Source organism: Mirounga angustirostris, unplaced genomic scaffold, assembly GCF_029215605.1.
Source record: "Mirounga angustirostris isolate CCGP_5_RB_7025 unplaced genomic scaffold, mMirAng1.0.hap1 SCAF_1, whole genome shotgun sequence".
Lineage (NCBI taxonomy): Eukaryota > Metazoa > Chordata > Mammalia > Carnivora > Phocidae > Mirounga > Mirounga angustirostris.
In genome coordinates this window covers 149615712-149643590 of record NW_026991709.1, presented here as the reverse complement: position 1 = coordinate 149643590, position 27879 = coordinate 149615712, and the positions used below count along the sequence as shown (strand labels likewise).

At 42.7% G+C, this 27879-nt stretch overlaps 1 protein-coding gene across 5 annotated transcripts in view; it reads left to right on the top strand.

Annotated features, from left to right (window-relative positions):
• Positions 1 to 741: 741 nt before the first annotated feature.
• CTDSPL (CTD small phosphatase like) overlaps positions 742 to 27879 on the top strand; it is a 114866-nt gene continuing 87728 nt past the window's right edge. For all 5 annotated transcript variants that reach the window (XM_045904047.3, XM_045904044.3, XM_045904045.3 and 2 more), the window contains exon 1: positions 742 to 895. In XM_045904047.3, coding sequence (XP_045760003.1) covers positions 817 to 895 — 79 coding nt within the window. In that variant the 5' untranslated portion in view covers positions 742 to 816. The remainder of the gene's footprint in view (positions 896 to 27879) is intronic.

Below are 27879 nucleotides of genomic sequence, written 5' to 3'. Positions count from 1 at the left end.
GTGAACATCGCTAGTCAGGGCCCAACCTCGCTCCCGCAGCCGTGCGAGCCCTCCTGGGGCCCCCGGTCCCACAGCGCACACCCCTCTGTACCCCACCCGCACACCCACGAGCCCCCGCTTAGCCCCCCACGCCCCACTACCAGACTCCTCCCACACCTCTCCCCCCACCCCCGGGCCCCTCGCATCTACGGCCAGAACCCCTCTGGATCTCCTGCATCGCAAGCCCTGCACCCCACTCGTCTGCCCGAGACCTCCCCCCCACGCACACACCCACTTGCACGCTTCTCCCGCCCTCCACTCACCCCGCACCCCTCTCCGCCCCCCCCGCTCCGGGGCCGGCGGGCAGCGCCGCCGCTGGCGGCGGCGACGGAGGCCGGTCCCCGGGCCGGGACACACCCACCCGCCCGCCCTCCTTCTTTCCCTCGCTCCCTCCCTCCTTCCCGCCCGCCCTCCCGCCCTCGCTCGGCGCTCGCTCCTTCCCCCTCGGCCGCTCCCGCTTCCCGCGGCGCCCGGCCTCCCGCTCCGCCTCCCCGTGCGCGGCTCTCCCGGGCGCGGCTCCGGGGTTCATGGTGACGAGGCGGCGGCCGCTCCAGCCCAGCGGCGGCGGCGGCGGCGGCGGCGGGAGCTGGGGCGCGGGCCCGGGCCGCCTCTCCCTGAGCGTGGGGCCGGGCGGCGGGCGCGCCCAGGCGGCGGCGGCGGCTGCGGCGGCGGCGAGCGCCCCCCCGGCCCGCGGCCCCGCGCGCCCCCCGCGCCGCGCCCCCGCGCGCCCGGCTTGCGGGGGGCCGGGCCGGCGGGCGGCCGCCGCGCCGCGCACCCATGGACGGCCCGGCCATCATCACCCAGGTGACCAACCCCAAGGAGGACGAGGGCCGCGCGCGGGGCGCCGGCGAGAAAGGTGAGCGGGGGCGCGGGCGGGCGGCCGCGGGCTGGGGGCGGGCGCACTCCCCGCGCGGCTGCCCGAGTTGGGCGCCGCGCGCCCGTCCCGGCCTGGGGGAGGGGTGCGCCCGCGCCGGAGGGTGCGTGGGTGTGGGGGTGCGCCCGCGGGCTAGGCTGTGAGCCGGTGGCGGTGACCCTGAGGGGCTGCTAGTTTGGGTTTGCGCTCCGCCGACGGAGAAGTTGTGAGTGTGTGTGTGTGTGTGTGTTGCTGGCAGTCTGTGAGTGCGTGTGCCCTGCTGGGTTTTGTGCGTGCACGAGACTGAGAGGTGGTAAGGGGATGTGCACCTACCAGAGAGGTGCTGAGTATGCTGTGCACCTGACAGGTTGTGAGTGTGTATATGTGCCTGGCGGATTCTGAGTGTGCGTTTAACGTGTGTGTGTGCACACACACCAACTGAGATTGTAAGGGTGTGTATGCACCTACCAGAGAGGTTGTGAGTGCAGGTTTTCCTGCCAGGCCACGAGTTTTTGTACGTACCTTATGTAGAGGTTTTGTATGTAGCTGACTAAGGTTGTGGAGTGGGTGTGTGTGTGTCTGCATGAGCGTGAGCCTGCAGAAGGCTTATATGTGTGTTCCGTCCTGACGGAGTTGGTGTGTGTGTGCAGTGTGTGCTGGCAGGTTGACTGTGTTGTGTCCGTGGACGGCAAGGGTGTGTGTGTTTGTGCACTCATACAGGGAGGCTGTGCGCCTGCTTGTGTCGCAGGTGTGCACCACTGAGGCCGTGTGCCTGGCTGTTTTAGCTGGTGGTGCAAGTGCTGGGGGAAGGAGGGGGATGGGCAGTGCCTAAGCCGTCCCCCCTTTCTCCGACTGTGCAGTCTCAGTGACACCAGCCTGTTGGGAGTGCCAGTAAGGTCTGGTTCTCCCTGGGCCCTTTTAGGGCCTGCCTCTAATGGGCACTCAGAGAGCCCTTAGGGTGCCAGGTGTGTCCCTTCCCTCTATGCTGCAATGCCTGGTTTTGTTTTAGCACGTTGGACCCCAACACTGTCTTCTCCTTCCTTCTGGTTCTTCTTTGTGTCTCTGCCCCTCTCTGAGACTCGGTGTCCCCTTTTCTCATATGCCCTGCTTACTGTCCCTCTAGTGAGTTGTCCTGAGGTTGTGAAGGGCCGAGGAATCTGGCTTGGTCTGTTCTGGTGACTAAAGCCCTGCCTCCCTCTCTTCCTGCTGTGTGCCCCCAAAACACCTGGATTGATGTCAGGAGCAGCCCACCAGGACACCCTCCCCTCACCCAGCCTTCCCTGCTAATGGCCAACTTTGGGAAAGAATTAGTTTTCTTTCCATGTGTTACTACCCTTGCTGTGCCAGTGGGGTGAGGTGTGCAGCCCTTCTGAGGAAGGGGGGTGGGGTGGGAGAAAACAAGCCTCTGTCTCTTTCCAAGCAGGGACCACTGGGCAAGCCCATCAGAAAATGCAAGAAAGCGCCAGAGGTACCCTCAGATTGGGGATTTATCAACCTATTTGCACTTTTGTAGACCATAAACATTATGTGTCTACAGACTTGTTTTATGTAGAATTAGAAATCAAACCCCCCCAGGCATTTTTTCTGTGCCTTACAAACTGGCTAAAAAATTATGCAAAGAGGGTGCTTCAGGTGAATCTCTTATGTCTCCCTGGGGCCCAAGTGGGCAACACATAGGTTCCTGCCATTGGGGGCTGTCAGTTCTTGGGGCCCTGGCATGCAAGCTCTGGGCTGGGTGTGTCCTCTTGGGAAGGTTTAGTGGGAGGCATGAAGGTGGTTTGATATCTGTGCTTCTCACCCACTCCAGATTGAGTGCTTTGTGTGATGCTTTGCCAGAGAGGGAATCCACAGCTCTTGTGAGGAGAGGTGTGGCATAAAGGAGGGAAATATTTGTCAGGGTCTCAGCCCTCCTGCTGCCCCCAATCTGAGTCCCAGAGCGGGATCCTTCCCAACTTTCTCTTTTCCTCTAGCTGCTGGGCTTTTTAGACTCAATTTAGCCAAAATCCAACCATGTACAAATACTCAAGGATGGTGCTTGTTCTCTTCAACCTGTTTAGATTTCTTTTCATGACGATCTTTTATTATCTTTAACAGCTTATTTGTTTATTTTCAAGTGTCAAGTTGGCTGATTGTTAACTGATAAGGCGAATACTTGCTGCTCTGGGATGGAGTGGCTAGCTATAATAGGTTGTTCTTGCTAAAGCATTAAAATAGTACTCAATTCAGCTTTTCACTTTAAAAAATGGGGGAAAAAATTGGTCAATTACGATGTGGCAGTAAACTTCATGGCCAAACTTTGGAACAGCTTCTTCAGATTCCTAATCCACTGAACAGGTTCAGCAGTGTTTCTAGCTTAAGCACATTGATCTATTTAGATAGGCACAATATAGTTTACATACTTTTAATTTTAGGTAAACAATCACTTTGTTTTTATTTATGGGGCCTGGAATGTTGTAAGTTTTTGTGGTAGGAAAGAAACTATTGGTTTTATTTATTTATTTAAGATTTTATTTATTTGACAGAGAGACAGTGAGAGAGGGAATACAAGCAGGGGGAGTGGGAGAGGGAGAAGCAGGCTTCCCGCCGAGCAGGGAGCCCAATGCGGGGCTCCATCCCAGGACCCCAGGACCATGACCTGAGCCGAAGGCAGACACTTAGCGACTGATCCGCGCAGGCACCCCAAGAAACTATTGGTTTTAAAAGTTTCCTTCATCATTTATTCTGTGAAACAGGAATCAAAATGCTGCTCTTGGATTTGATATGAGGGTTAAATGAGATGATGTACATTAAGGACTCTGCCTAGTGTGTCACTATTCCATAAGCCTTTCTTTAGGTGTAGATTTGTTTAAAAAAAAAAAAGTACTAGTAAATATGGGCTATGGTGTTTTGCCTGAGTTGAATTACTTCTTGATGCATTGCCACGTGGTGGTGCACTACTTGGAGATGACTGTCAGGATTGTCACTGTCAGCCTGGCCTGTCAGGGAAGATGTATTTCGTAGTTGTGTTGGATGGGGAAGACGTATTTCGTAGTTGTGTTGGATTGGGTTGATAATTCAACTCAGTCTGCTTTGCTATCTACAAATTTACTCTTACAAATCGGTAAGAAAAAGCTAAACAATACAGCAGAAAAGTGGACAAGGGAGATAGGAACAAGGAAGTCATAGAAGAGGAAATCTGTTCAATAAATATATGAAATGATGCTCTTCTTCATGTGAAATAGTTGTGTGCGTCAGCTTGGCTGAACATTTAAATGACAACAAAGTAAATAAAAGTTTTGGGAAATGGACACTCTTACAGACTTTTGTTAGAGAATAAAATACGTACAGACTTTTTAGAGAGTATTTTAGTACTGAATTCTTTAGGAATCCATTTGGCTGCAAGTAAAAGAAAATCAGGCTTATGCTATGGCTTAAACCAATAGGAGTTTATTCTCACATAACAAACAGTCTGGAGGTAAGCTCCTGCTGGCTTTGGTTCAGCAACTCATTGATAGCAGGACTGACATCACGGAGATTCTCTAGGCTTTCCTTCAGTGTTGTAACATGGCTGCCACCCCTCCAAAAACCACAGCCACCTCCAGGGCAGAAAAAAGGGACAGTGCCAGTCATGTCTATCCCTTTTACCTGGAAAGCAAAAAAACGTTCCTAGGGACTGCTCAGCAAACTTTTGCTGATGTTTATTTAGCTAGAACTGGGTCACATGGCCACCCCTAGCTGCAAGCAAAGTGAGTTTGTTATGGGAGGCAAGAGATGATTAGAAATGGGTGGGAGCAGGTATTGGTTGACCAGTCAATAATACTGGCATACCTTCAATGCTTCAGTTCTACTTCTGGGTTTTTGTCCTAGAGGAATGTCCTCATATGTGATCAAAGAAACATGTACAAGCATTTTCCCTGATGGGCACATTACTTGCCTAGCAAAAAAATCCATTCTGAGTTAATTTTTTTTATAAGGTGAGAAATTTAAGTTCATTTTGTTTTTGTTTTGCCTCTGGCTGTCTAATTGCTTCAGCCACATTTGTTGGAAAGACTGTCCTTCCTCTTTTGAATTTCTTTTGCATCTCTATCAATCTCTGTCAGTCAGTTCAGTGTAGGTCTGTTTCTGGGTTCTTTATTTTGTTCCACTCATCTCTGTCTGTACCTCTGTCTATCCCATGCAGTCTTGATTACCATAGCTATGTATTAAGTCTTGAAATAGAATAGACTGATTCCTCCAGTTTTTGTTCTTTTTCAAAAATTGTTTTAGCTGTTCTAGTTCTGTTGTTTTTCTATATGCATTTTACGATAGTCTTGTCTATATCTGCAAAAAGTCTTGTTGGGATTTTGATAGGAATTATATTAGACCTGTGTATAAATCTGGGGACAACTGACATCTTTACGATGTTGTCTTCCAATCCATTAACGTGTTATGTTTCTCTATTTATTTAGATATTCTTTGATTCTTTCATTAGGGTTGTATAGTTTTCAGCATATAAGTCCTGTTGATATTTTGTCAGATTTGCATTTAAATGTTTCTCTCTCTTTTTAGGATTTTATTTATTCATTTGAGAGACAGAGAGCAAGCACAAGAGACCATGAGCCAGGGGGAGGGGCAGCGGGAGAGGGAGAAGTAGACTTCCCACTGAGCAGAGAGCCCCATGCAGGACTCGATTCCAGGACCCCAGGATCATGACCTGAGCCGAAGGCAGAAGCTTAACCGACTGAGCCACCCAGGCGCCCTTCTCTCTCTCTCTTTTTAAGTGATCATATTGTACTTTTAACTTCGGTCCGAGTATTCAATGCTAGTATGTAGAAATATAATTGATTTTTGTATGTTTGTCTTATATTCTGTGACCTTGCTGAGTTCACATATTAGTTGTAAGAGGCTTTGTAGATTTCTTGCAGTTTTTTACATAGACAAACACATCATCAAATAAGAACATTTATATTCCTTCATTTCTGATTTGTGAACTTTTTATTTCTTTTTCTTGCTTTATTGCACTCACTAGAACTTCCAGAAGTATGTTGAACAATAGTGGGGAGATTGGACAACCTCGCCTTGTTCCCAGTGGGAAGCCATTCAGTCTGTTACCATGAAGTATAATGTCAGCTGTAGGTTTTTTTGTAGAAAATCTTTATCAGATTGAGGAAGATTCCTGTATTCCTATTTTTCTGAAAGCTTTTATCAAAAATGGATGTAATTTTGTCATGTGCTTTTTGTGCATCAACTGATATGATCATGTGAGTTTTTGTCTTTGGTCTGCTAATGTAGTAGATTATATTGATGGATTTTTGAATATTGAACCAGCCTTCCATCCCTACAATAAACCTCATGGTTTTATGAGGTATATAATTCTTTTTATATATTGATGAATTCTGTTTGTTAAGAAATTTTACATCTGTATTTATGAGTGATACAGTTTCTTTTTTTTGCATTGTCTTTAATCTGGTTTGGTATCAGCTTCACAAAATAAATTGGGAAGTGTTCTTTTTTTTTTTTTCCTGGAAGAGATTATGCAGAATAGGTGTTAATTCTCCAATGAGATCATCTGGGCCTGGAGATTTCTTTTGGGGGGAGTTTTTAACTACAAATTCAATTTCCTTAATAGTTATAGAGGTATTCAAATTATCTCTTTCATATTGGCTAAGTAATAGGTGCTTTTTTTTTTTTCAAGATTTAATCCATTTCATATAATTTGTCAAATTCATGTGTAGAGTTGTTCATAGTATCATTCCCATATTACCTGTTTGATGCCTGCAGGGTTTGAAGTGATATACTCTGTTTCATTCCTGATATTGGTCATTTTTGTCATTCTTGCTAGAGGTTTCTCAATTTTCTTGATCTTTTCAATGACCCAGCTCTTTGTTTCATTAATTTTCTCTATTGCTTTTATGACTTCAACTTCAATGATTTCTGTTATTTTCTTTATTATTTCCTTCCTTCTGCTTGATTTGGGTTTATTTTGCTCTTTTTCTTGGTTTTTGGAGGAGAGCTTAGATTATTGATTTGAGACTTTTCTTCTTTTCTTTTTTTTTTTAATGTTTTATTTATTTATTCATGAGAGTCAGAGAGAGAGAGAGAGAGGCAGAAGCAGAGGGAGAAGCAGACTCCCTGCCTAGCAGGGAGCCCGATGCGGGACTCGATCCCAAGACCCTGGGATCATAACCTGAGCTGAAGGCAGACGCTTAACCATCTGAGCCACCCAGGCGCCCCAAAACTTTTCTTCTTTTCTAATGTATGCATTTAGTGCTACAAATTTTTCTCTTAACTCTACTTTTGCAGTGTCCCACAAATTCTGATGTTACATTTTCACTTTCACTCAGTTCAATGTATTTTTTAAAAAATAGACTATTTTTTAGGGCAGTTTTAGGTTCACAGCAAAATTGAGTAGAAATTAGAGAGAGTTCCCATATAACACTGACCCCACACATGCACAGCCTCCCTCCACTATCAGTATCCTGCACCAGAGTGGTACATTTACTGCACTCTGTGAACCTGCATTGACACACTGCTATCACCCCAAGTCCACAGTTTATATTATGGCTCACTCTTGGTGTTTTACATTCTGTGGGTTTTGACAAATGTGTCATGGCATGTATCCACCATTAGAGTATCCTACAGAGTAGTTTCACTGCCCTAAAAATCCTCTGTGTTCTGTTTATTCATTCCTCCCTCCCCGCAACCCCTGGCAACCACTGATCTTTTTACTGTTTCCGTAGTTTTGCCTTTTCCAGAATGTTACGTAGTTGGAATCATACAGTATGTAGCCTTTTCAGATTGGCTTCTTCAACTTGGTAATATGCATTTAAACTTCCTCCATGTCTTTTCATGGTTCATTTCTTTCTAGAGTAGAATAGTATTCCATTGTATGGATGCACCATTTACCTACCAAAGGACATCTCAGTTGCTTCCAAGTTTTAGCAGTTATGAATAAAGCTGCTATAAACATCTGGGTGCAGGTTTTCCAGGAGACACAAGTTTTCAGCTCCTTTGGATAAATAGCAAGGAGCGCCATAGTAAGAATATTTTTAGTTTTGTAAGAAACTGCCAAACTGTCTTCCAACGTGGCTGTACCATCTTTAGTTTTCAGAAGTTTAGTTATGATATGTCTTGGTGTGGATTTCTTTGGGTTTATCCTGTTTGGATTTAGCTCAGCTTCTTGAATTTGTAGTTTATGTGTCTCTTGCCAAATTTGGGAAGTTTTCAGCCATTATTTTCTGAAATATTTTTTCAGCGTTGCCGTTTCTCTTCTTCTGGGACTCTGATGACACAATATTAAATCCTTTGCTATAGACCATGGGTTTATCAATACTTACTATTCTTTTTTCTTTTCTTTTCTCTCTATTAATTCAGATAGGATAATTTCTATTGTTCTATCTTCAGGTTCATTGATTTGTTCCTAGTTCCCTCCATGCTGCTAGATATCTCCCATCCACTGAGCTTTTTATTTCAATTTTTATATCTTTTAGTTCTAAATCTTCCGTTTAGTTTTTCTTTATATCTTGTAATTCTCTCCTGAGGCTTTCTGTTTCTTTGCTGAGGCTTTCTATTTTCCTTGTTTGCTTTAAAGTGTTCCTAATTGCTTTTATCATAGCTGCTTTAAAATCTTTGTCAGATAAGTATAACATCTCTGTCATCTTGGTGTTGGCATCTATTGATTGTCCTTCTTCACTCAATTTGCGAATTTCTGGTTCTTGGTATAGTAAGTGAATTACAATTGAAACCTGGACATTTTCATACTATGTCATAAGACTCTGGGTCTTATTTAAACCTTCTGTTTTATTTGGTTTACTCTGAACTGCTCTAGCAGAGAAGGTAGAGCACTGCCTCATTATGCCAGACAGATGTAGAAGCCCAGGATCTCTACTTGGCCTCTTTTGACACCCTGCTGGGCATGGAGGGAGTTTCAGCTCCCACACAGCCTCTACTGAACTGCAGTGGGAGGGGTCTTATTACACTGGTGATGGGAAAGCCCTGACTCTTCCTTTGCCTCCTCTAACACCGCCCCAGTGGGAGAGGGGGAGTACCTCATTATTGCTAGGTAGGGATGGAAGTCCATGCTGGCCACATGGTCTCCACTGATACCCCTGGGAGACGGGGAGGCTATTTACCAGTTGTCAGGGATGAAAATTCCTGCTCCCTCCTCGGCCTTCTCTGACACTACCCCAGCCACCTTCCACCCTGATGACATGGAATTCTAGGTACCCATCAGATTTTGCTGGCATGGGTGAGGTTGGGACTGGAGTGTGTGTGTATGTGTGTGTGTGGTGTTTGGCTACAGTAGAGAAGTTACTGTCTGAAAGTTTTCTGTCTTGCTAGACTATCCCTTTTCTGGTCTTTGGTTATAAAGAATAGTCTTTTGAGGGAACTCTTGCCTGCAACTGTTGGTGTTCGCTTTATCCAGCTTCTTCAACTAAGTCTGGGCTATTAGAGAGAAAAAGAAACCCCAGAGATCACTGCAATGTCATTTCAAGTCTCAAAGTCCCTAGCTGGTCTATCTTCTTTGCACCTTTCAGAGTCTTCTTATGTTTACTTTATAAACAGTGTCCAGGGTTTTTAGTTATATTTAGTAGAAAGAATAAGAAGAAATACGTCTACTCCATGTACCTGGAAGCAGAAGCCCCTGATTAGCTTTTAGACTGATCCAAAGTAGTATTTTAAGAAAGACTGGCATTGGAAAGTTTTCATTTTAAAGGTTTATTTCAGTACTGTGTAATGTAAAAGTCAAAGTGAGTTAGTGCTTTGAGAATCTTGATTGTCCCCTAAAAAGAGACAGGATAATGAATTCAGTGTGAAATCAAGGCTAGATCAGTAGGGCTTCAGTGACAACTGTTGTTTAAATAACCTTAAAAAGATGCATTCATAAGCTTTGGTCTTAACACCAGAATTTTAAATCAGAGTTCATAATATCTTTTTTTTTTTTTAAAGATTTTATTTATTTATTTGACAGAGAGAGAGATAGCTAGAGCAGGAACACAAGCAGGGGGAGCGGGAGAGGGAGAGGCAGGCTTCCTGCCGAGCAGGGAGCCCGATGCAGGACTCGATCCCAGGACCCCAGGATCATGACCTAAGCGGAAGGCAGACGCTTAACGAGTTCATAATATCTTGATTTAAATATATTTTTGATCTAATATTCCATTTGATTGGCAAGCATGTTTAAACTCATATCTTTGATTTTATTTCTCAAGCAAGAAGCATCAATTTAAGTAAATAGAAATGTTTTCATAGGTTAAACACAGAGGAGCTTATCTCTGAATTTAGCACTCATGACCGCCTGGACATGGCTTGCTGGCCAGTGACTGGAAAAGTCTGCTTTCAGTCTGGGCTGCTCTGGAAGGAGGTTTTAGGGCTTCAGAAACTTGAGCAGACTGCACTTGACAGCTGGAGAGTGGCCCCATTTGGAATGGCAGGACTGGGTTTTCAGGAGGGACCACAGAGCCTCGTGTTTAATTCTGAGGTAGGTATGTATGTATGTATTCAGTTATGTACTTATTTATCTATCTTCCAGTTTTATTGAGATGCAATTGACATCCAGCACTCTTTAAGCTTAAGTTATACGGCATGATGACTTACAGACATACCTATTGTGAAATGATTACTAAAATAAGTTTAGGTTACATCCTTCACCTTGTATAATTACAAAACAGAAAATTCCTGGGCGCCTGGGTGGCTCAGTTGGTTAAGCGACTGCCTTCGGCTCAGGTCATGATCCTGGAGTCCCGGGATCGAGTCCCGCATCGGGCTCCCTGCTCGGCAGGGAGTCTGCTTCTCCCTCTGACCCTCCTCCCTCTCATGCTCTCTGTCTCTCATTCTCTCTCTCTCAAATAAATAAAATCTTAAAAAAAAAAACAGAAAATTCCTTTTTTTTTTCCTTATGATAAGAACTTTTAGGATTTTCTCTCTTAGCAACTCTGAAATATACCATACAGCAATGTTAACTGTAGTTATCATGTTGTACATTACATCCCCAGTGCTTATTTATCTTGTAACTGGGAGTTTACAAGTTTGTTTCTTATGATCACCTTCACCCAGTCCCCCTCCCCGACTCCCTGCCTCTGGCAGCCACAAAGCTGATCGCTTTTTCTATGAATTTGGTTTTTTTGGATACCTCAGATGAGTGAGATCATACAGGATTTATCTTTGTCTGACTTACTTCACTTAGCATAATACCCTCAAAGTCCATCCATGTTGTTACAAAGGGCAGGATTTTCTTCTTTTTTATAACTGCATAACATTCCATTGTATAGGCATAGACCACATCTTTATCCATTCCTCTACCGATGGACACTTAGGTTGTTTCCATTTCTCGGCTATTGTGAATAATGCTGCAGTTAGCATGGGGTGGGCATATGTCTCTTTGAGATAGTGATTTTGTTTCCTTTGGAAACAAAACCCAGAAGTTAGGTAAATGCCTTTTTCTCTTTTAGTGAAGTTAAGGGTAGAGGAAGTGGGATACATGTCAGTACCAGTGGGTTCACTGGGTCTTTTCAGCCAGGAACTGGCAGAAGTCAGGAAACACTCTGGCCATCAATGATTCTAGATTTAAATGTACATATATATATATATATATATTTTAAAGATTTTATTTATTTATTTATTTGAGAGAGAGAGAATGAGAGAGAGCATATGAGAGGGGTTAGGGTCAGAGGGAGAAGCAGACTCCCCGCCGAGCAGGGAGCCCGATGCGGGACTCGATCCCGGGACTCCAGGATCATGACCTGAGCTGAAGGCAGTCGCTTAACCAACTGAGCCACCCAGGCGCCCTAAATGTACATATATATTTTTAATATATGTTTTTTTCACTTGCTTTGTCAGTAACGTATGGTGCCAGGGTCAGGGAATGTAAGGAGTCTCGAGTAATATTAAAAGTATGATATATACCTTCAAACTTATTTTCCAGATCTTAAATCCTGATCTATCAGACGTTTAATGTTTAGTATTTTAATGAACTGCCTTTCTTTTTAAAATCGACTTTCTTTAAATAGTTTTCTTCCCTTTAATCTTTTAACATACATTTTCCTATTTTCAAAAAAGTCAAGATACATATTCAATGCTATATTTAAAATAAAATTAAGCAAATATTTGCCTCTATGGCTCTGAAATGACATCGCATAATGGAGCAAAGGCTTAGGAGCTGTTTGTAGCACTAGGTTGGGACGTGGACCTTTTTGTGTTTGGGATCAGGACTGAAAACACTAGTGGCATACAGTTCTCTGGAACCAGGGCATAATCAACAGTGGTCTTTATGGATGCTAAGGATTATGTAATCACCTAAGTAATAGCTCATTTTGATTCTGAGTAGCTGCTTCAAGTTAAAAACTGAAAGGTTTCTTTGTAATTATGATTTGTATTAAGGCTATTTGCCAAATGTTTTAAAATCCTGGTACTTAAAGCACTTTAAAAACTTAAGAGAAATGGCTTAACATTTGATGACTGATACTATCCTTATTTTTCATAATTAGTACTTAGCCTAAGCTTTAAATGTTTCAGGGTATCTTGAAGAAAAAACTGCACCACCTTGTCAACATGGCTTGAATGAAATGTAGCCTTTTAGTACCAGAGAGAAGTCAGTGTTCCAATGAGAACGTATACTGTACTTTACATTGTATAGAATATCTCCTGCATTCTGATCAAGATTCAGCTTTCGTGCTTAGCATATCATTAAATTCGTTCTAAGGATTTGGCTCACTTATGTTCAAGTCAGAAACCATTGACCTTAATTCCATAGACTTCAGTCAGAGCCATATTTTCTTTCCTCTTTTTGAGGAAACCGCTCAACACATTCATTTTGGTTTTGCTTAGAACAAATACATTTCATAGCAGTCATCAAATAAGCATGCAATTTGAGTAGCTTATTAACTCAGTTAGATGTTTAAACAGTTATTAGTGAGCATTAGTTTTTCTACTTTGCGGGCGCCTGGGTGATTCAGTCGGTTAAGTGTTGGACTGTTGATTTCAGCTCAGGTCATGATCTCAGGGTTGTGAGTTTGAGCCCCACATCAGGCTCTGTGCTGGGCTGGAGCCTGCTTAAGATTCTCCCTCTCCAGGTGCCTGGGTGGCTCAGCTGGTTGGGCGACTGCCTTTGGCTCAGGTCATGATCCTGGAGTCCCTGGATCGAGTCCCGCATCGGGCTCCCTGCTCGGCGGGGAGTCTGCTTCTCCCTCTGACCCTCCTCCCTCTCATGCTCTCTTTCTCTCATTCTCTCTGTCTCAAATAAATAAATAAAATCTTTAAAAAAAAAATTTTTTTTTCTACTTTGCTGTATACCCAGTATCGCTGCCATAGGCCTGACTTCTTTTTTAATTTTTTTAAGTTTGCTTTTATATCGAGGTAAATTTGCATACAATAAAAAATCACTCACTCTGGTGTAACCCAAGGTTACAAACTTCTGCGAGTGCTGACAAACTCGAGCAGCTATATAACCACCTCCACAGTCAAGGCAGAGAATATTAACATCAGTCTCAAAATACTCCCGGTGCCCCACTGCCCCTATCCTCCCTCTACACTCAGCCCCCGACAATGATCTGTTCTCTCCCGTTTTTTGCCTTTTCTGGAATGACATATACTAAATGGAATCATGTAATATGTAGCCTTTTGAGTTTGGCTTCTTTCATTTAACCTGATGCTTTTGAAACTCATTCAGATGGTTGCATATATCTTTCGTTTGTTTGCATTTATTGCTGGGTAGTATTCACTTGTATGGAAGTACCACAGTTTAAAGGTATATGTTTCACGGGGTGCCTGGGTGGCTCAGATAGTTAAGCTTCTGCCTTCGGCTCAGGTCATGATCCCAGGGTCCAGGGATTGAGCCCTGCATCGGGCTCCTGGCTCAGCAGGGAGCCTGCTTCTCCCTCTCCCTCTGCTTCTCCCCCTGCTCATGCTTTCTCTCTCTCTCTGTATCTCTGTGTCTCAAATGAATAAATTAAAAAATCTTAAAAAAAAAAGTATATGTTTCACTTTATAAAAAACTGCCAAATTATTTTCCAAAGTGGTGGTACCATTTTGCATTTCCATCAGCAGTGTATGACAGTTCCAGTTGCTCTCCATCCTTGTCGGTACTTGGCACTGTCAGTTTTTAATTTTAGCCATTGTAGTAGGTTTCTAGTGGTGTCTTGTCATGGTTTTAGTTTGTATTTCCCTAACAACCAATAGTGCTGAGATTCTTTTTATGTGCTTGCATGCCATGTAAATAAATTCTGTGCGAAGTTGTCTGTTCAAATTGTTTCCCAGTTTTAGAAAATGAGATTGATTTCTTTTTTAAAAGATTTATTTATTTATTTGAGAGAGAGAGCACATGTGAGCAAGCAGGGGGAGGGGCAAAGGGAAAGGGAGAGAGAGAAACCTCAAGCAAACTCCCCTCTGAGTGCAGAGCTTGACATGGGGCTCCACACAGGGCTCGAACCCAGGACCCTGAGATCATGACCTGAGTCAAAATCAAGAGTTAAAGTAAAGCCACCCAGGCACCCCATGGATTGTTTGATTTCTTTTTATTGAGTTAGAAGGTTCTTTATATATTCTGGATACACATTCTTTGTTGAATATGTTTTATAAGTATTTTCTCTCAGTCTTTGATTTGTCTTTTCATTCTTTTAGCAATGTCTTTTATTTTCCAATTTTTAACTTGTGGTGAAATGCACACAACATAAAATTTACCATCGTAACCATTTTTAAGTGTACAATTCAGTGGTGTTAAGTACACTCACACTGTTGTGCAACCATCACCACCATCCATCTCCAGAACTCTTTTCATCCTGCAACACTGAAACTCTGTACCCATTACACTAACTCCCCATTCCCCCCTCACCCTAGCTCCTGGCAACCCACCATTCTACTTTCTGCCTCTGATTTTGACTATACTGGGTACCTCATGTAAGTAGAGGCAGGCAGTATTTGTCTTTTTATGACTGGCTTATTTAACTTACTATAATGTCATCAAGGCTGATCTGTGTTGTAGCATGTGCTATAATTCCCTTCCTTTTTAAGGCTGAGTAATATTCCATATATACAGTTAGTTGACCCTTGAATAATTCAGAGGTTAAGGGCACTGACCTGACGCAGTTGAAAATCCACATGTAACTTTTGACTCCACAACAACTTAAACTGCTAATAGCCTTCTGTTGACAGGAAGGCTTACTGATAGCATGAACAGACAATTAATACATATTTTGTATGTTATATGTATTATATGCTATATTCTTACAATAAAGTAGGTAGAGAAAATATTGAGAAAATCATAAGGAAGACAGAGTACACTTACATTATCATATGTAAAAAATCCACATATAAGTGGACCCATATAGTTCAAACCTACGTTTTTCAGGGGTCAACTGTATTGTATATGTATGTATATATGTTACATATACAGTACGTATATATATCATACATATTGTATAAATTTTATATACCACATTTTGCTTAATTATTCATTTGTCAGTGGACACTGGGTTGCTTCCATGCTTTAGTCATCGTGAATGGGTATATATCCAAAAGTGGAATTGCCGCATCATATGGTAATTCTATGTTTACTTTTTCAGGACCAGCCATACTGTATTCCATGGCAGCTACACCATTTTACATTCCCTTCAGGTATATAAGGATTCAAAATTTTCCACATCCTTGCCAATATTTGTTATTTTTGGTCTTTTTGGTAGCAACTACCCTAATGGGTGTGAGATGCTGATGTCTTCTGAAGAACAGAAATTGAGGTTTATTTGTTTGCATATGGATGTTGCGACTGTTTCTGCCTCATTTATTGAAAAGACCATCCTTTCTCTATTGTACTGCCTTTGAACCTTTATTAAAAATCAATTGACTACATATAGGTGAGTCTATTTCTGGATTCTGAACTCTCCTTAAATTTTGATCACCTCCTTAATGTGAAGTGGTGTTAAGCTTAATATAGTACCAGCCCTCCCTCAGAAGTAAATTTTTAGTCATGATTTAAGCAGAAGAGAAGACCAAGACATTTTACAATCTGGCAGGGAAGATTTACTCTGCATTTTGTGGTGAGGGGGGCTCTGAAAGACAAAACCTATAACTTCCTCCAGTCTTTTCTTAGGAACTTACCCAAACAGATTTTGCATGGTGTATCTTTTTTTTTTTTTTTTTTTCAGATTTAGATTTGGGGCCGAGCGTTTTTTCTAATCTTGAGTATCCTTCTACAGAAAGCTAATACAAAAGTACGAGATGAGATAAATAAGCATTTGAGTTGGAAATATAGTCTCCCATAGTTATATAATAGTATAAAAATAGTGACTGTCTTGATGGAGTCTAAGTGAACGAAGGAGTAGAATGGCGCTAGGACAGAGACATGTACCGAAGCTCCAGCTCTGCGGATACCTTTCAGGCTGTCCGCAGATGTCTGGAGTGGTGGACGCAGGGAGAAGTGCTTATACTACCTGAAACAAAAGGGCAGAACCAGCTCATTCACTGGATAGCTTCATTGCTTTTGTCCCCAGGTAAGTAAACAGGTGAAACTTTCCCAAGAAAGAAGTCCTCATCCAGGAGTTGTGACCCAGTTTGTATAGAGATCACAGTTGTGTTGGCCATTAATGTCAAGATGTCACTTAGAACATGGTATAGAGATGATCAGAGTCTCAGAGATGGGAGAGCCTGGGCAAAGGCCTAATATCCTTTTCTATCTTCCTACCTCCTGTCTGAGCTCTCATTCCAGCTCTTCATCTGTGAGGCTGCTGGAGGTAAATTTCTAAAGCACAGCTCTGCTCATGCTACTGCCTACTTAATTCTGTTCTGTTTCTCTATGATTCCCCATTGGCCCCAAGATAGGAACATGATGTTTCATAGCCTGTAAGCCCTTCATGGAATGACCCTAGACCACCTTTATAGTCTCCTGTCCAGGGACTCCTCTTCTACACTCTAATGAACTACTTGCTGAGCCCAAGCAGGCTGTGATTTTTTGCTCCATTGGCATGTACTGATTCACCTTACTGGGATGCTTTTTCCCTTACGTGCCTGATGGATTCTTAGTGCTCCTCTAAGATCCAGCTCAAGTATCACTCACTTTCTCTTAACACCTCCTGTACTGCCTAAGCAGGATGCGGTAAATAGAATGTAACGTTCGAAGGCATAGGCTTGGGTTTGAATTCCATCTCCATCATTATGAATTGTGTGAACTTTGACAAATTAGTTAATCTCTCTGAGCCTTGATTTTATTGTATTTTATTTTTTTTAAAGATTTTATTTATTTGACAGAGAGAGACACAGAGAGAGAGGGAACACAAGCAGGGGGAGTGGGAGAGGGAGAAGCAGGCTTCCCGCGGAGCAGGGAGCCCGATGTGGGGCTCGATCCCAGGACCCTGGGATCATGACCTGAGCCGAAGGCAGACGCTTAACGACTGAGCCACCCAGGCGCCCCTGACCCTTGATTTTATAGTACCTAATACTTCATAGGATTATTAAGAGGATTAAACAGTATATGTGTATTTATATAATGCATATCAAAATACATAAGTGTCTGATAAACATTTCTTCTTGTTATTATTCATATTATTTCTAATTCATTTATTCAGAAGCATTTATTGAGCACTCATTATATGTTGTTCACCCATACCAGGTGCCTGGGATGCACAGATGAATGAGATCTGCCCATATATTTGAAGTGTTCAAGCATAGTGCTCTAAGAAGAGGATATACAAAGTGCCATGGGAACTATTATTTATTTTATGCCTACTGTATGCCAAGTACTTTACATGCATATCTCATTTCATCCTCCAACAACCTTTAGATGTAGGTATTATGATCCATATTTATATCGGTGGAAACAGAGTCTTAGAGAGGTTAAGTAATTTGCTTATATGATGTAGATATAGACCTACCAAGTAGTAAAGCCAGGAGTTAAACCTAGTGTGTGTGACTCCGTTAAAAGGAAACTTAGGAAATATTTGGAGAATACCATATGCTCAAAAGATTTACATCTTGAAAGACAGCAACCATATTTTTCCAAAAGATGCTTCTTTTTGCTTCTGCCAGAGGTGGCATATTTAACAGGATAAATTCTAGGGCTCACCCAAGTTGACAGGCCACATTTTCTTACAATTCATGCTCTGTTATTTATATAACAACTTCTGTTTCCTTGAGTCTTACTATTAACTCTTCACCCTCTTCATACTCACTTGTGTACTGTAAACAGAAATGAGAGAAGTTGGGGCACCTGGGTGGCTCAATCGTTGAGTGTCTGCCTTCGGCTCAGGTCATGGTCCCAGGGTCCTGGGATCGAGGCCCACATTGGGCTCCCTGCTCAGCGGGGAGCCTGCTTCTCCCTCTCCCACTTCTCCTGCTTGTGTTCCCTCTCTCACTGTGTTTCTCTCTGTCAAATAAATAAAAAATCTTTAAAAAAAAAAAAAGAAAGAAAGAAAGAAATGAGAGAAGTTAAAGGCCAAGAATCCAATAGTTTTTATCTCTAGAGTTCTGGAAGAAGTGATAGGTTTCCCTCTTACCATTTACACACTATTTCTAGGTGTGTCATTAAATAAAAGTGGAGTTTTGAGGTGTTTTTGGAAGGAAAAGCTCTAAGAAGGCTCTTAAAGATGCTTGAATCCCATTGTATTGGTCGGAGTTCTTAGTGGCAAACCACAGAATCCATGTGAACTGTTTTAGACAGAAAGGAGTTTGTCAAAAGATTTTAGTGACTTTTAGGCCTTCTGATATGGCCAAAGAATCAGACTTGGCTATTTTACAGCCAGAACAAAATGTTTAAGTACACCTTAGAACTATACTAGTGAAATATATGACTGTCCCCACCTGCTGATGATTCAACTTAGCAGCATCACCATAACAGTCCTTGTTCTCTCTTAAGAGCTGCTCATTTTCTAGAAACTACTAGAAACAAAGCCAATTCCTTTTTTTTTTTTTTTAAATAAGCTCTATGCCCAACATGGGGCTTGAACTCTCAACCCTGAGATCAAGAGTCGCATGCTCTACCAACTGAGCCAGCCAGGTGCCCCAGGAAGCCAACAATGAAATCATATAAGGCAGTTAAAAGGAATAAACTAGAGCCACATCTGTTAACATGGCTAAAATTTTAAAATGTAACATTGAATGAAAAAGCAAGTTCCGTAGTAATGGTTAGAGTGTGATGCCATACATAAATTTGAAAACATACAAAAATAGTTTATAATGTATGGATATATGCATATATTATAAAACTGCAGGAACACCCTTAGGATTGATGAACAAATTCATAATAGTGGTTATTTCCCAAGAGGGAGGAAAGGGAATGGAATCAGGGAAGGCTATATAACATATAAGTACCTTCAGGTGTATACTGAATGTTTTGTTTTTTATAAACTATTTTCTTGAGACGAATACAGCATGATTTTAAGAGGTGCTAGAGCTGGGTAGTTGGGTAGCCTAATATACAGTTGTTTGTTATATTTATTCCTTGTACTTCTCTTATGTTTAAATATTTCATAATTAAAATGTTAATTCTGGACTTTGAGTATTAAGATAAATTTATCCTTTAGATAAATTCAGAAGTGGTAAAGAGGCAGTTATTGAATTTAGTTGGTTCTTTTCCCAGTGGGAGTGTTCAGGAAGATATCCAAAAAACTTGGTCATTGAGCTTTCCAGAGGGGGTTCAAGTGATCTCAGTGCTAACTCAGGCTGTGCCAGATACACAGGTTGGAGCCAGGTCACACCCCAGTCCTATTATGTTTCTCTCAGGTGACCTTTCAAAGGGTATTGTGAGTGCTTGGTCTTCAGTCAGGTTGGCTTTGTGTAGAGTGCTGGCCACAAAAGTCTACGTTGGTTTAAAACATTCTCTTTACAAATGTGTAGTCAAATAGCTTGGGTATCATCAAAGGGATGATTTGTTTGATTTGCCAATTCTGCCCCATTATCATGGGGATTTATTTCAGGAATAAAGGAATTGAAATGTTTAGTCAAGTCCTTTATATTAAGCAAAGTAAAATCATTTTGGAAGGAGAACAAAGAAATGTGTGAAATGCAAAATCAAAAGGAGTCATCTTAAAAGAAGTCAACTGAAAAAGTGTTTGAAGACCTGTGGCATCCCTCGCACAGAGGCCCTCACTAAGGTTTTGAACTGATGGGATCAACATTTGGACTGGAGCTCTGGTTCCGTAGTCACCTGGGCCGCCTCCAGCACTGGTTTTTCAGTGAAGGGCCTTTTAACCTGGAGTCCACAGATCCCCAAGTGGTCCATGGATAGAATTCAGGGAGTCTAGCAACTTGGTTAGCAAAAGATACTACTTCTTAATTTTCATTGACCCGTAACTAAAATTGAGTGTTTTTCTCAGTTATGAAGATAACTGGAGATAAACTGCTGTAGTATTAACAGTGCCTGTAACCTTATCGTCATGTCCAGAAGAGATTGGCCCATGGTTTTCTTTCCTTTCAATGTCGTTGTGAGGTTTTGGTATCAAGGTTATAATGGCCTCAAAAAACAAATTGGAGAATTTCATTATCTGGAAGATTTTGTGTAAGGTTAGTGTTATTTCTTCTTTAAATATTGAGTAGTATACATTGGTGAATCCCTTTGAGGCCTGGAATTCCTTTGTAGGAAGGTTTTTAAATGTAGATTTAATTTACTTAATAGATCTAAGACTATTCAGATATTCTATTTCTTCTAAGTTTTGGCAGGTTTCTTTTTCCTAGAAATTTGTCCATTTCATCTACATTTTCAAAGTTGTTCAAACTATCCTCTTTTTAATATCTATAGAATCCGTAACACTGTCCCTTTTTCATTCTTTTTTTTTTTTTTAAGATTTTATTTATTTATTTGACAGAGAGAGGCACAGCGAGAGAGGGAACACAAGCGGGGGGGTGGGAGAGGGAGAAGCAGGCTTCCCGCCGAGCAGGGAGCCCGATGTGGGGCTCGATCCCAGGACCCTGGGACCATGACCTGAACTGAAGGCAGATGCTTAATGACTGAGCCACCCAGGCGCCCCTCCCTTTTTCATTCTTGATATTAGGTAAAAGTTTTAAACATGAACAAAACTCAGGGTTCAGAAGGGTTTAGGGAAAGGACAACTATTTTTTTTTTAAGATTTTATTTAGTTTACAGAGAGAGAGACAGTGAGAGAGGGAATACAAGCAGGGAGAGTGGGAGAGGGAGAGGCAGGCTTCCCGCCGAGCAGGGAGCCCGATGCGGGGCTCGATCATGGGATCATGACCTGAGCTGAAGGCAGACGCTTAACGACTGAGCCACCCAGGCACCCCAGGGAAAGGACAACTATTGATGGGAGTTGAAATTAGTACCGTCTTTCTGGAAGACTGTTTTGCAGTGTATATCAAACAAAATGTGAGTATATTTTATCCAAGAACATATTAAAAAAGGAATTTACCATAAATAATTTCACAAATGCAAAAATATTCCACACAGTGTTATCTATAGCAGCAAAAAACAAACAAGCAAATGAAAAACACCTGGAAACAAATCAATGGGGGACAGGGAAGTAATTATGTTAGTTACATTCATTAGAATAACTTTTATGGTTTCAAAACTTAGGACAGGACATTGACATAGAAAAGAGCTGGGGGATACTATTGGCTATAAAAAGCAAGTCTCAGACGAGCATGTACAGTGTAGTCTCTTCTATGTTAATACATACTTCTATATGTGAATGTATACAAAGAAAATCATTTGGAAGTATAGTCACCAAATTTTTTTTTAAGATTTATTTATTTATTTGAGAGAGAGCACGCAAGTACATGAGTTGGAGGGGAGGGGCAGAAGGAGAGGAAGAGGGAGAGAGAATCTCAAGTAGACTCCCCCCTGAGTGCAGATTCCCCACTCAGGGTTCGATTCCACAACCCTGAGATCATGACCTGAGCCAAAATCAAGAGCCGGACATTTAACGGACTGAGCCACCTAGGAGCCCCAGCCACCAAATTTCTAACAGCAGTTGTTATGGGTGGTAGAATGTTGGGTAAGAGTTATTTTCTTTTTGCTCTTCTGTATTGTTTAAAATGTTTGCATGAACATGCATCATTTCTACAAAAATAGCAAAACTTTCTAAAGAGCTTGGCAGTCACAAGATGAGAGGGTGGTTGGGGAGGGGAGTGTCAAAGCATTTTTCTTGCCTGATGGAGAACAGCCAGGAAGGAAGGAAAGCTTGAAGCTATAAGAAAGAAGGGACAATCAGTTGAGTAAATCCCTTAGAAAGACAGGAGGGCCTGGATTCAGACACAGAAGTTAGCCTTAAAGGAGCAGGACAACTTTTCTTCCCTGAAGGGAGGAAAAGACAACTGGAGATATGAAGAAGCTCAGAGCCAAAGAGAAGGGAGATAAGAACGTTCACAACTCATGGCTGCCGATTTCTTAGTGAAATCGGAGGTAAGACCATTTGCCAAGAGTGGGAAATGAAAGTGGAACAGGGGTCTTGAGGCAGGTGGTTCTCATAAAGTTGGCCTTACGAGAGGGATGTGGGGTGTGTGGGCAGCTGAGCTGACTGGGGGCCTACTGAAACTTTTGAAAGGGCCCAGTGGTATGGCTGGCACTTTTTATCTAGCAGAATGCACAGTTGGTGTCAGGTTTTAGGGTGGTGCAGCAGGCTTAGCAGAGCTTCGGAGGATGACAGAATTCAGGATACTGATGAGGGCAATTTACTTAATTGGCCTTGGAATCCAGGATGCTTGGGAGGAAAGTGAATTAGAGAGAGTGCTAAGGACTGGTTATTGAGTTGGAATATGAACATCCAAGAAGCCAGAGGACGGGTATTCATGGTCAAAGTGGGGTTTCAAGGTTTGACATGTTCCAGGGGACACAGGGTTGGCTAGGTGGCCACGGAGTATCAGGAATGGTTGTAGAAGTTGGGAAGGTCAGGATTGTGATGCGGGAGTTTTAGTGGTCTTCCTCGTCGATGGGAGTATTTCCCCAGGGTGGTGATGGGAACTCTGGGGAAGAAGGTTTTGAGGCAGGTACTAAGAGATCGGTTTCGAGGATAGAAAGAAGGCTGACTCCTCAGAGAAGGCTTGATGAAGAAAGCCGGGAGAGCCCTGGTCTGGAGCCACTACAAGTGAGAAGGGAGTTTACTGACTTGACGTATAAAGTCTCAGGACGCTGGGATGCAGGAGGTCTGTCCTTGAGGCTGATGGGCAAAGCCAGGTTTGCAATGCAGGAGGCTGGCAGGAGGAATTGTCCAAAAAGAAGAAATGCTCTGTTGAAGCTTCTTAGCAAAGGGACAAGGGGCAGGGACAAAGGGGTGCAGATGAGTGTGCAAACAATATGAGAAAGGGGGTTCTAAAGAGAAATGTGCTGGCGAGAGGAAGGGCTGAGCTGCAAAGGGGTGGAGCTTTATCTGCTGGGTTCCCAGAGGAAATGCTGAACTGTATGTTTCTTTTTCTTAGCACAGAGCAATATCTGCTCACTACAGAGAGAACAGAAACTACAGATAAGCAAAAAGCAAAAACAAGTAAACAAAAAACTGTAAGAACCACCCATGATCCCAGGGGCTTGGAGCTTTTCCCATTGACATGTCCTTCCCCTCCTGTTCCTACTGCCATAGATCCAGGTCAAGGCTACATCATCTTTACAATAAGCCTGTCCTCTGGGTCATAAATCTCTCTCCCTAGCTGAGCCCCCGGGCCTGCCCCAGCTCCTCTCCCAGCCTTCCCTTCCTGCACAAGCCAACATAGTCATTTTCCCCAAATGCCACTTTCCATTGTCACTTTTCTTGGTAGGTTCCATCATATACTACATCCCCTCCCTGGACTTTCAAAGGCTTCTCTAACGTGGAACCATCTTATTTCCCTATGCTCATTTCCAAATATTTCTCTTTTCTTAGACATGCTTTATTTCCCTCCCAGCTTACTTTCCCATATCCTCACATCTGGGTCTCTGTCCCCTCACTGTGATGCCCCTGTTAGGACAACCACCCCATTCCAAAATCCACCCCTGTAAAGGCCTGGTGCCCTACTCCAGCCCCTAATGACTGATGTTTGGCCTCCTAAGTACTCATCTGACCACCTCTTTTTAGGACCTCATCAGTTCGATTTCAGTAAACACTTAGGTGTGTCGAGTATACTTGGGTACACTAAGGTGGAAGCACAGGATTTAGAGCCGGGAGGAACCTAGTCCCCTTATCTTACTGATGAGGAGCCTAAGATTCAGAAAGGCCAAGGAACATCCTCATAGTCAACCAGCAAGCTGTTAATAAAGCTGAGACTAGAACCCTGATTCTCAGATCTAAATGCTACATGTTGAATTGAAATTTGCTTTTAAAATACAGACTTTCTGTGATACCTGGATGTGAAGCTCCAGAGACCTAAAGCAATGATTATCAATTTTTAGAGTACATTAGAATTACCTGGGGAGGGGCACCTGGGTGGTTCAGTCGGTTAAGCATCTGCCTTTGGCTCAGGTCATGATCCCAGGGTCCTGGGATCGAGCCCCATATTGGGCTCCTGGCTCAGCAGGGAGCCTGCTTCTCCCTCTGCCTCTCCCCCTGCTCATGCTCTCTCTTTCTCTCTGTATCTCTGCGTCTCAAATGAATAAATAAAATCTTAAAAAAAAAAAAAATTATCTGGGGAGATTTCTAAAATTCCGGACTTATAAGCCCAATAGGGGGAAACTCTGATTCAGTAGGGATGGAGTAGAACCTGAGTTTCCTCATTAAACAAACAAAATAAAACAAAGACAACTCTCCACATGACCCTGATATAGATGATCCTCAGATCACCCTTTGGGAAATAGAGTTTGTGTCTTTCTGTTTTGAGCTCTCTGATATTGCCCCTGTAGACACTCTTAAGCTTTTCTGAAGCTTCCTGTGTTAGGAGCGGGTTTGGGTTAACCCACAACCAGATTCCCACCCAGAATGTACCAGCAACAGCTCTGTGCTGTAGTCTGCATACCTTCTCAGGCTCAAGCTGGCCTGGACCCCAGCTGCTGCCCTCCCTTGACATGCTTGGCCATTTGGCCCCAGGAGCCAAATTATTTTTTCAAAGTACTTTTAGGCACACTTTGGCAAAATGTTGAGTGTAGTGGAATTCTTGTTGGAAACAGCCCACGTGCCGAGGTGTTTCTGAGCACCTTCTGAAGTGTGGATGCCCAGCCTCTGCGGCCTGCCAGCGGTCTGTGCCACAGGACACCCAAGTAAACCACACCCAAACATGCTCCTCACGCTCTCCAAATCAGCCCGTGCGGCCCTGGGCCAGTGGGCCAAGGCGGAAAGGCAGTCTGTTACAGTCATTAGGGCAAGGCTCCAGGCGTACTGCCTCCCGCCCGGGGTTTGCACCTCAGTTCCACCATTCCCAACAGCACGACCTCCGACATTCTTTCCCCTCTGTTTTCTCATCTAGAAAGTGAGGATAAAAATGATTTAAAAAAAAATTATGTTATAAAAATAAAAATAATTCTTACACCATAGGTTGGTTACGAGGATAACAAATCAGTGCATGTAAAGCATTGGAAGCAGCGTTTAGCACATAGTAAGTGTTCAGTAAGGGACTGCAGTTACTATCATTGTTTCATGGAAACCGTGATGAGATCATGAGACCCTGAAGGCGTGACTCACGGCCCAGCACAGTTATCAGTCTAAGAGTTACCAGTTCCCTCCTTGTTGCCTGAGCGCGCATCAGAGAAATGACTAATAAGGTGGGAAGAGCTCTTCAAAATGTAGCCTGGACCTCTGAAGACAATGAAAATATGCCAGGTATTTCCTAGCAATAAGGTCAAGCCTTGCATAATTTAAGAAACACACAGCTGTTCAGCGTTTTGGTTCTTGAAAAGTGGCAGTTATATAACAGGCTGTAACCACGCAGATGAACAGAGCCAAAGGTGGGGGAGAAGGTGCTTTGAAAAGATGTGTTAGTACTGGAATGAAGGGTGTGATCGATGACAGACGTGGCGGCAGTTAGGGCTTCATAAAGTTTGGGTCCGGGAAATCCATGCATGCCCATTCTGGCACATGTTGGCTTGACAACAGGAAAAACATCTCTCGACATTTACTATCAGGCTAACACCAATGGGAGGTTTGAAATTTTTCTCATATGAGCCATATTGCCAGTATTTTCTCACTCCCTGGTAATGTTTTTAAGCTAAAAGTAAGATTGCCTCGGTCTCTAAAGTGATACAAAGCTGAATTAATCTCTGAAATTACAGGTTTTTCAAACTTTTCTTTAAAAAAAAAAAAAAAACCTCAACTGAGAGGGTTGCCAAAGCATCACCTTGCTGCAGTCATTGTGCCAAGTTAACCTTTCTTGGTGCTTCAGATGCCAAGCACAGGAGAGCGCTGGAAGGGTGCTGAACCACAAGTTCCAGCAGCTAATCTTTTGGGGGATAGGAGATGTTAGTCCATGAGCACCTCCCAAGTGATCTCCTGTGCTACCAAAATACTTCTTGGACTGCCCTGTTTGAGTTGTGCGATATTCTTTAAAAGAGGACTGACTGATTTAAATAGATTGCTTGGTGTTTGTCACAACCTCAGGCTCAAGCGTCTAGAGACTAGAAAGCCAGTTTGTTTCAGGAGCTATCTTTAGGCCAAGCATCATTCTCATCTCCTAGGAGGAGCCAGAATAGCTCATTTACTGCCCACGTGTTTTGGAGATGATGTTCAAACCAGGGGTCTTTAGACCCACAGATAGGGAGAGCGCCAGAGGGAGCTGCTGTGGGCCAGGCCAGGCCAAAAGCCTTACCTCTGCCTCTGTACTCAGTAGGCTTCTGTTTACCCTAGCAAGGTGCTGCCGTGGAATGAGTCCCTGGAATGGCTGAGGCCCAGGAAATCTTTGTTGGATTGAAATACGCAGTCTTACCTCGGGGTCTTTTAAAATAAATACTTCTTAAAATATTTTTAAATGAGAGAAAATTTGAGATGAATTTTTTTTTTTTTTTTTTACTGTGGCCTGTCCAAGCAGAATGCTAGCTTGATGGCTGGGTGGCAGGCAACAGCCAGGAGGCCGTAGCTAGCTATCACTTTTATTTATTCACACGATACCTCCCATGCAGGACATGGGCCACACTGTGCTGTAGAGGAAGGACGATGACTGTACAGTCTCAGCACACGTGTGTGTGAGGCATTATTTTGAATACCAGTTTGAAATTTTTCATAATAAAGTTTTTAAAAAGTGAATTAGCATTTAAAAAGTGAATTAGCATATTTGAGAACAAGAAGGAGATACTGGAAGATAAAAATTGTAACTAACTTAGGGGCGCCTGGGTGACTCAGTCAGTTAAGTGTCTGCCTTTGGCTCAGGTCATGATCTCGGGGTCCTGGGATTGAGTCCCATATAGGGCTCCCTAATCAGTGGGGAGTCTGCTTCTCCCTCTCCCTGTGTGTGTGCTCTCTTGCTCCCTCTCTTTTGCTTTCACTCTCTCTCAAATAAATAAATGAAATCTTTAAAAAAAAAGTGTAACTAACTTAAATGCTTGTTAAATATGACAGAAGGACTGGAAAACAAAATCAGGGTGTTTCCAAAAGGTAAAATGAAAAGATGAAGTGAGAAAATAGAGGAAGAATAATATTTAAAAAAATTTAATGGCACATCCAGGAGTTTCAGTGTCTGACTAATAGGAATTCCAAGGAGAAAGAACACAGAAATAGAGAGAAGGAAATTATCCAAGAAAAAAATACAAGAGAAATTTCAGAACTGAAGATCAAGTCAAGGTGCTCTAGATTAAAACATGCAATGAATGAGGGGTGCCTGACTGGCTCAGTCAGTGGGGCATGCAACTTTTGATCTCAGGGTTGAGTTTGAGCTCCACATTAGGTGTAGAGATGACTTAAAAAAATAAAATCTTAAGAAGTACAACAAATGAAAAAAAAAATTACCCAAACCCACATACATTGTCATCAACAGTCAAAACTCCAGAAACAGTGAAAGCTTTTGGAGGGGGGAAAACTTGTCACAAACAAATGAATGAAAATCAGAATGCTATCAGAGTTCTTAACATCAGTACTGGAAGCTAGAAGACAATGGAACAAAGTCAACAAAAATTCTGAGGGAAATTTTCCATCTACAATTTTATACTCAGCTGAACTTTCAATCAAATGTGAAGATAGGACAAAGACATTTTTCAATCTGCAGGGACTCAA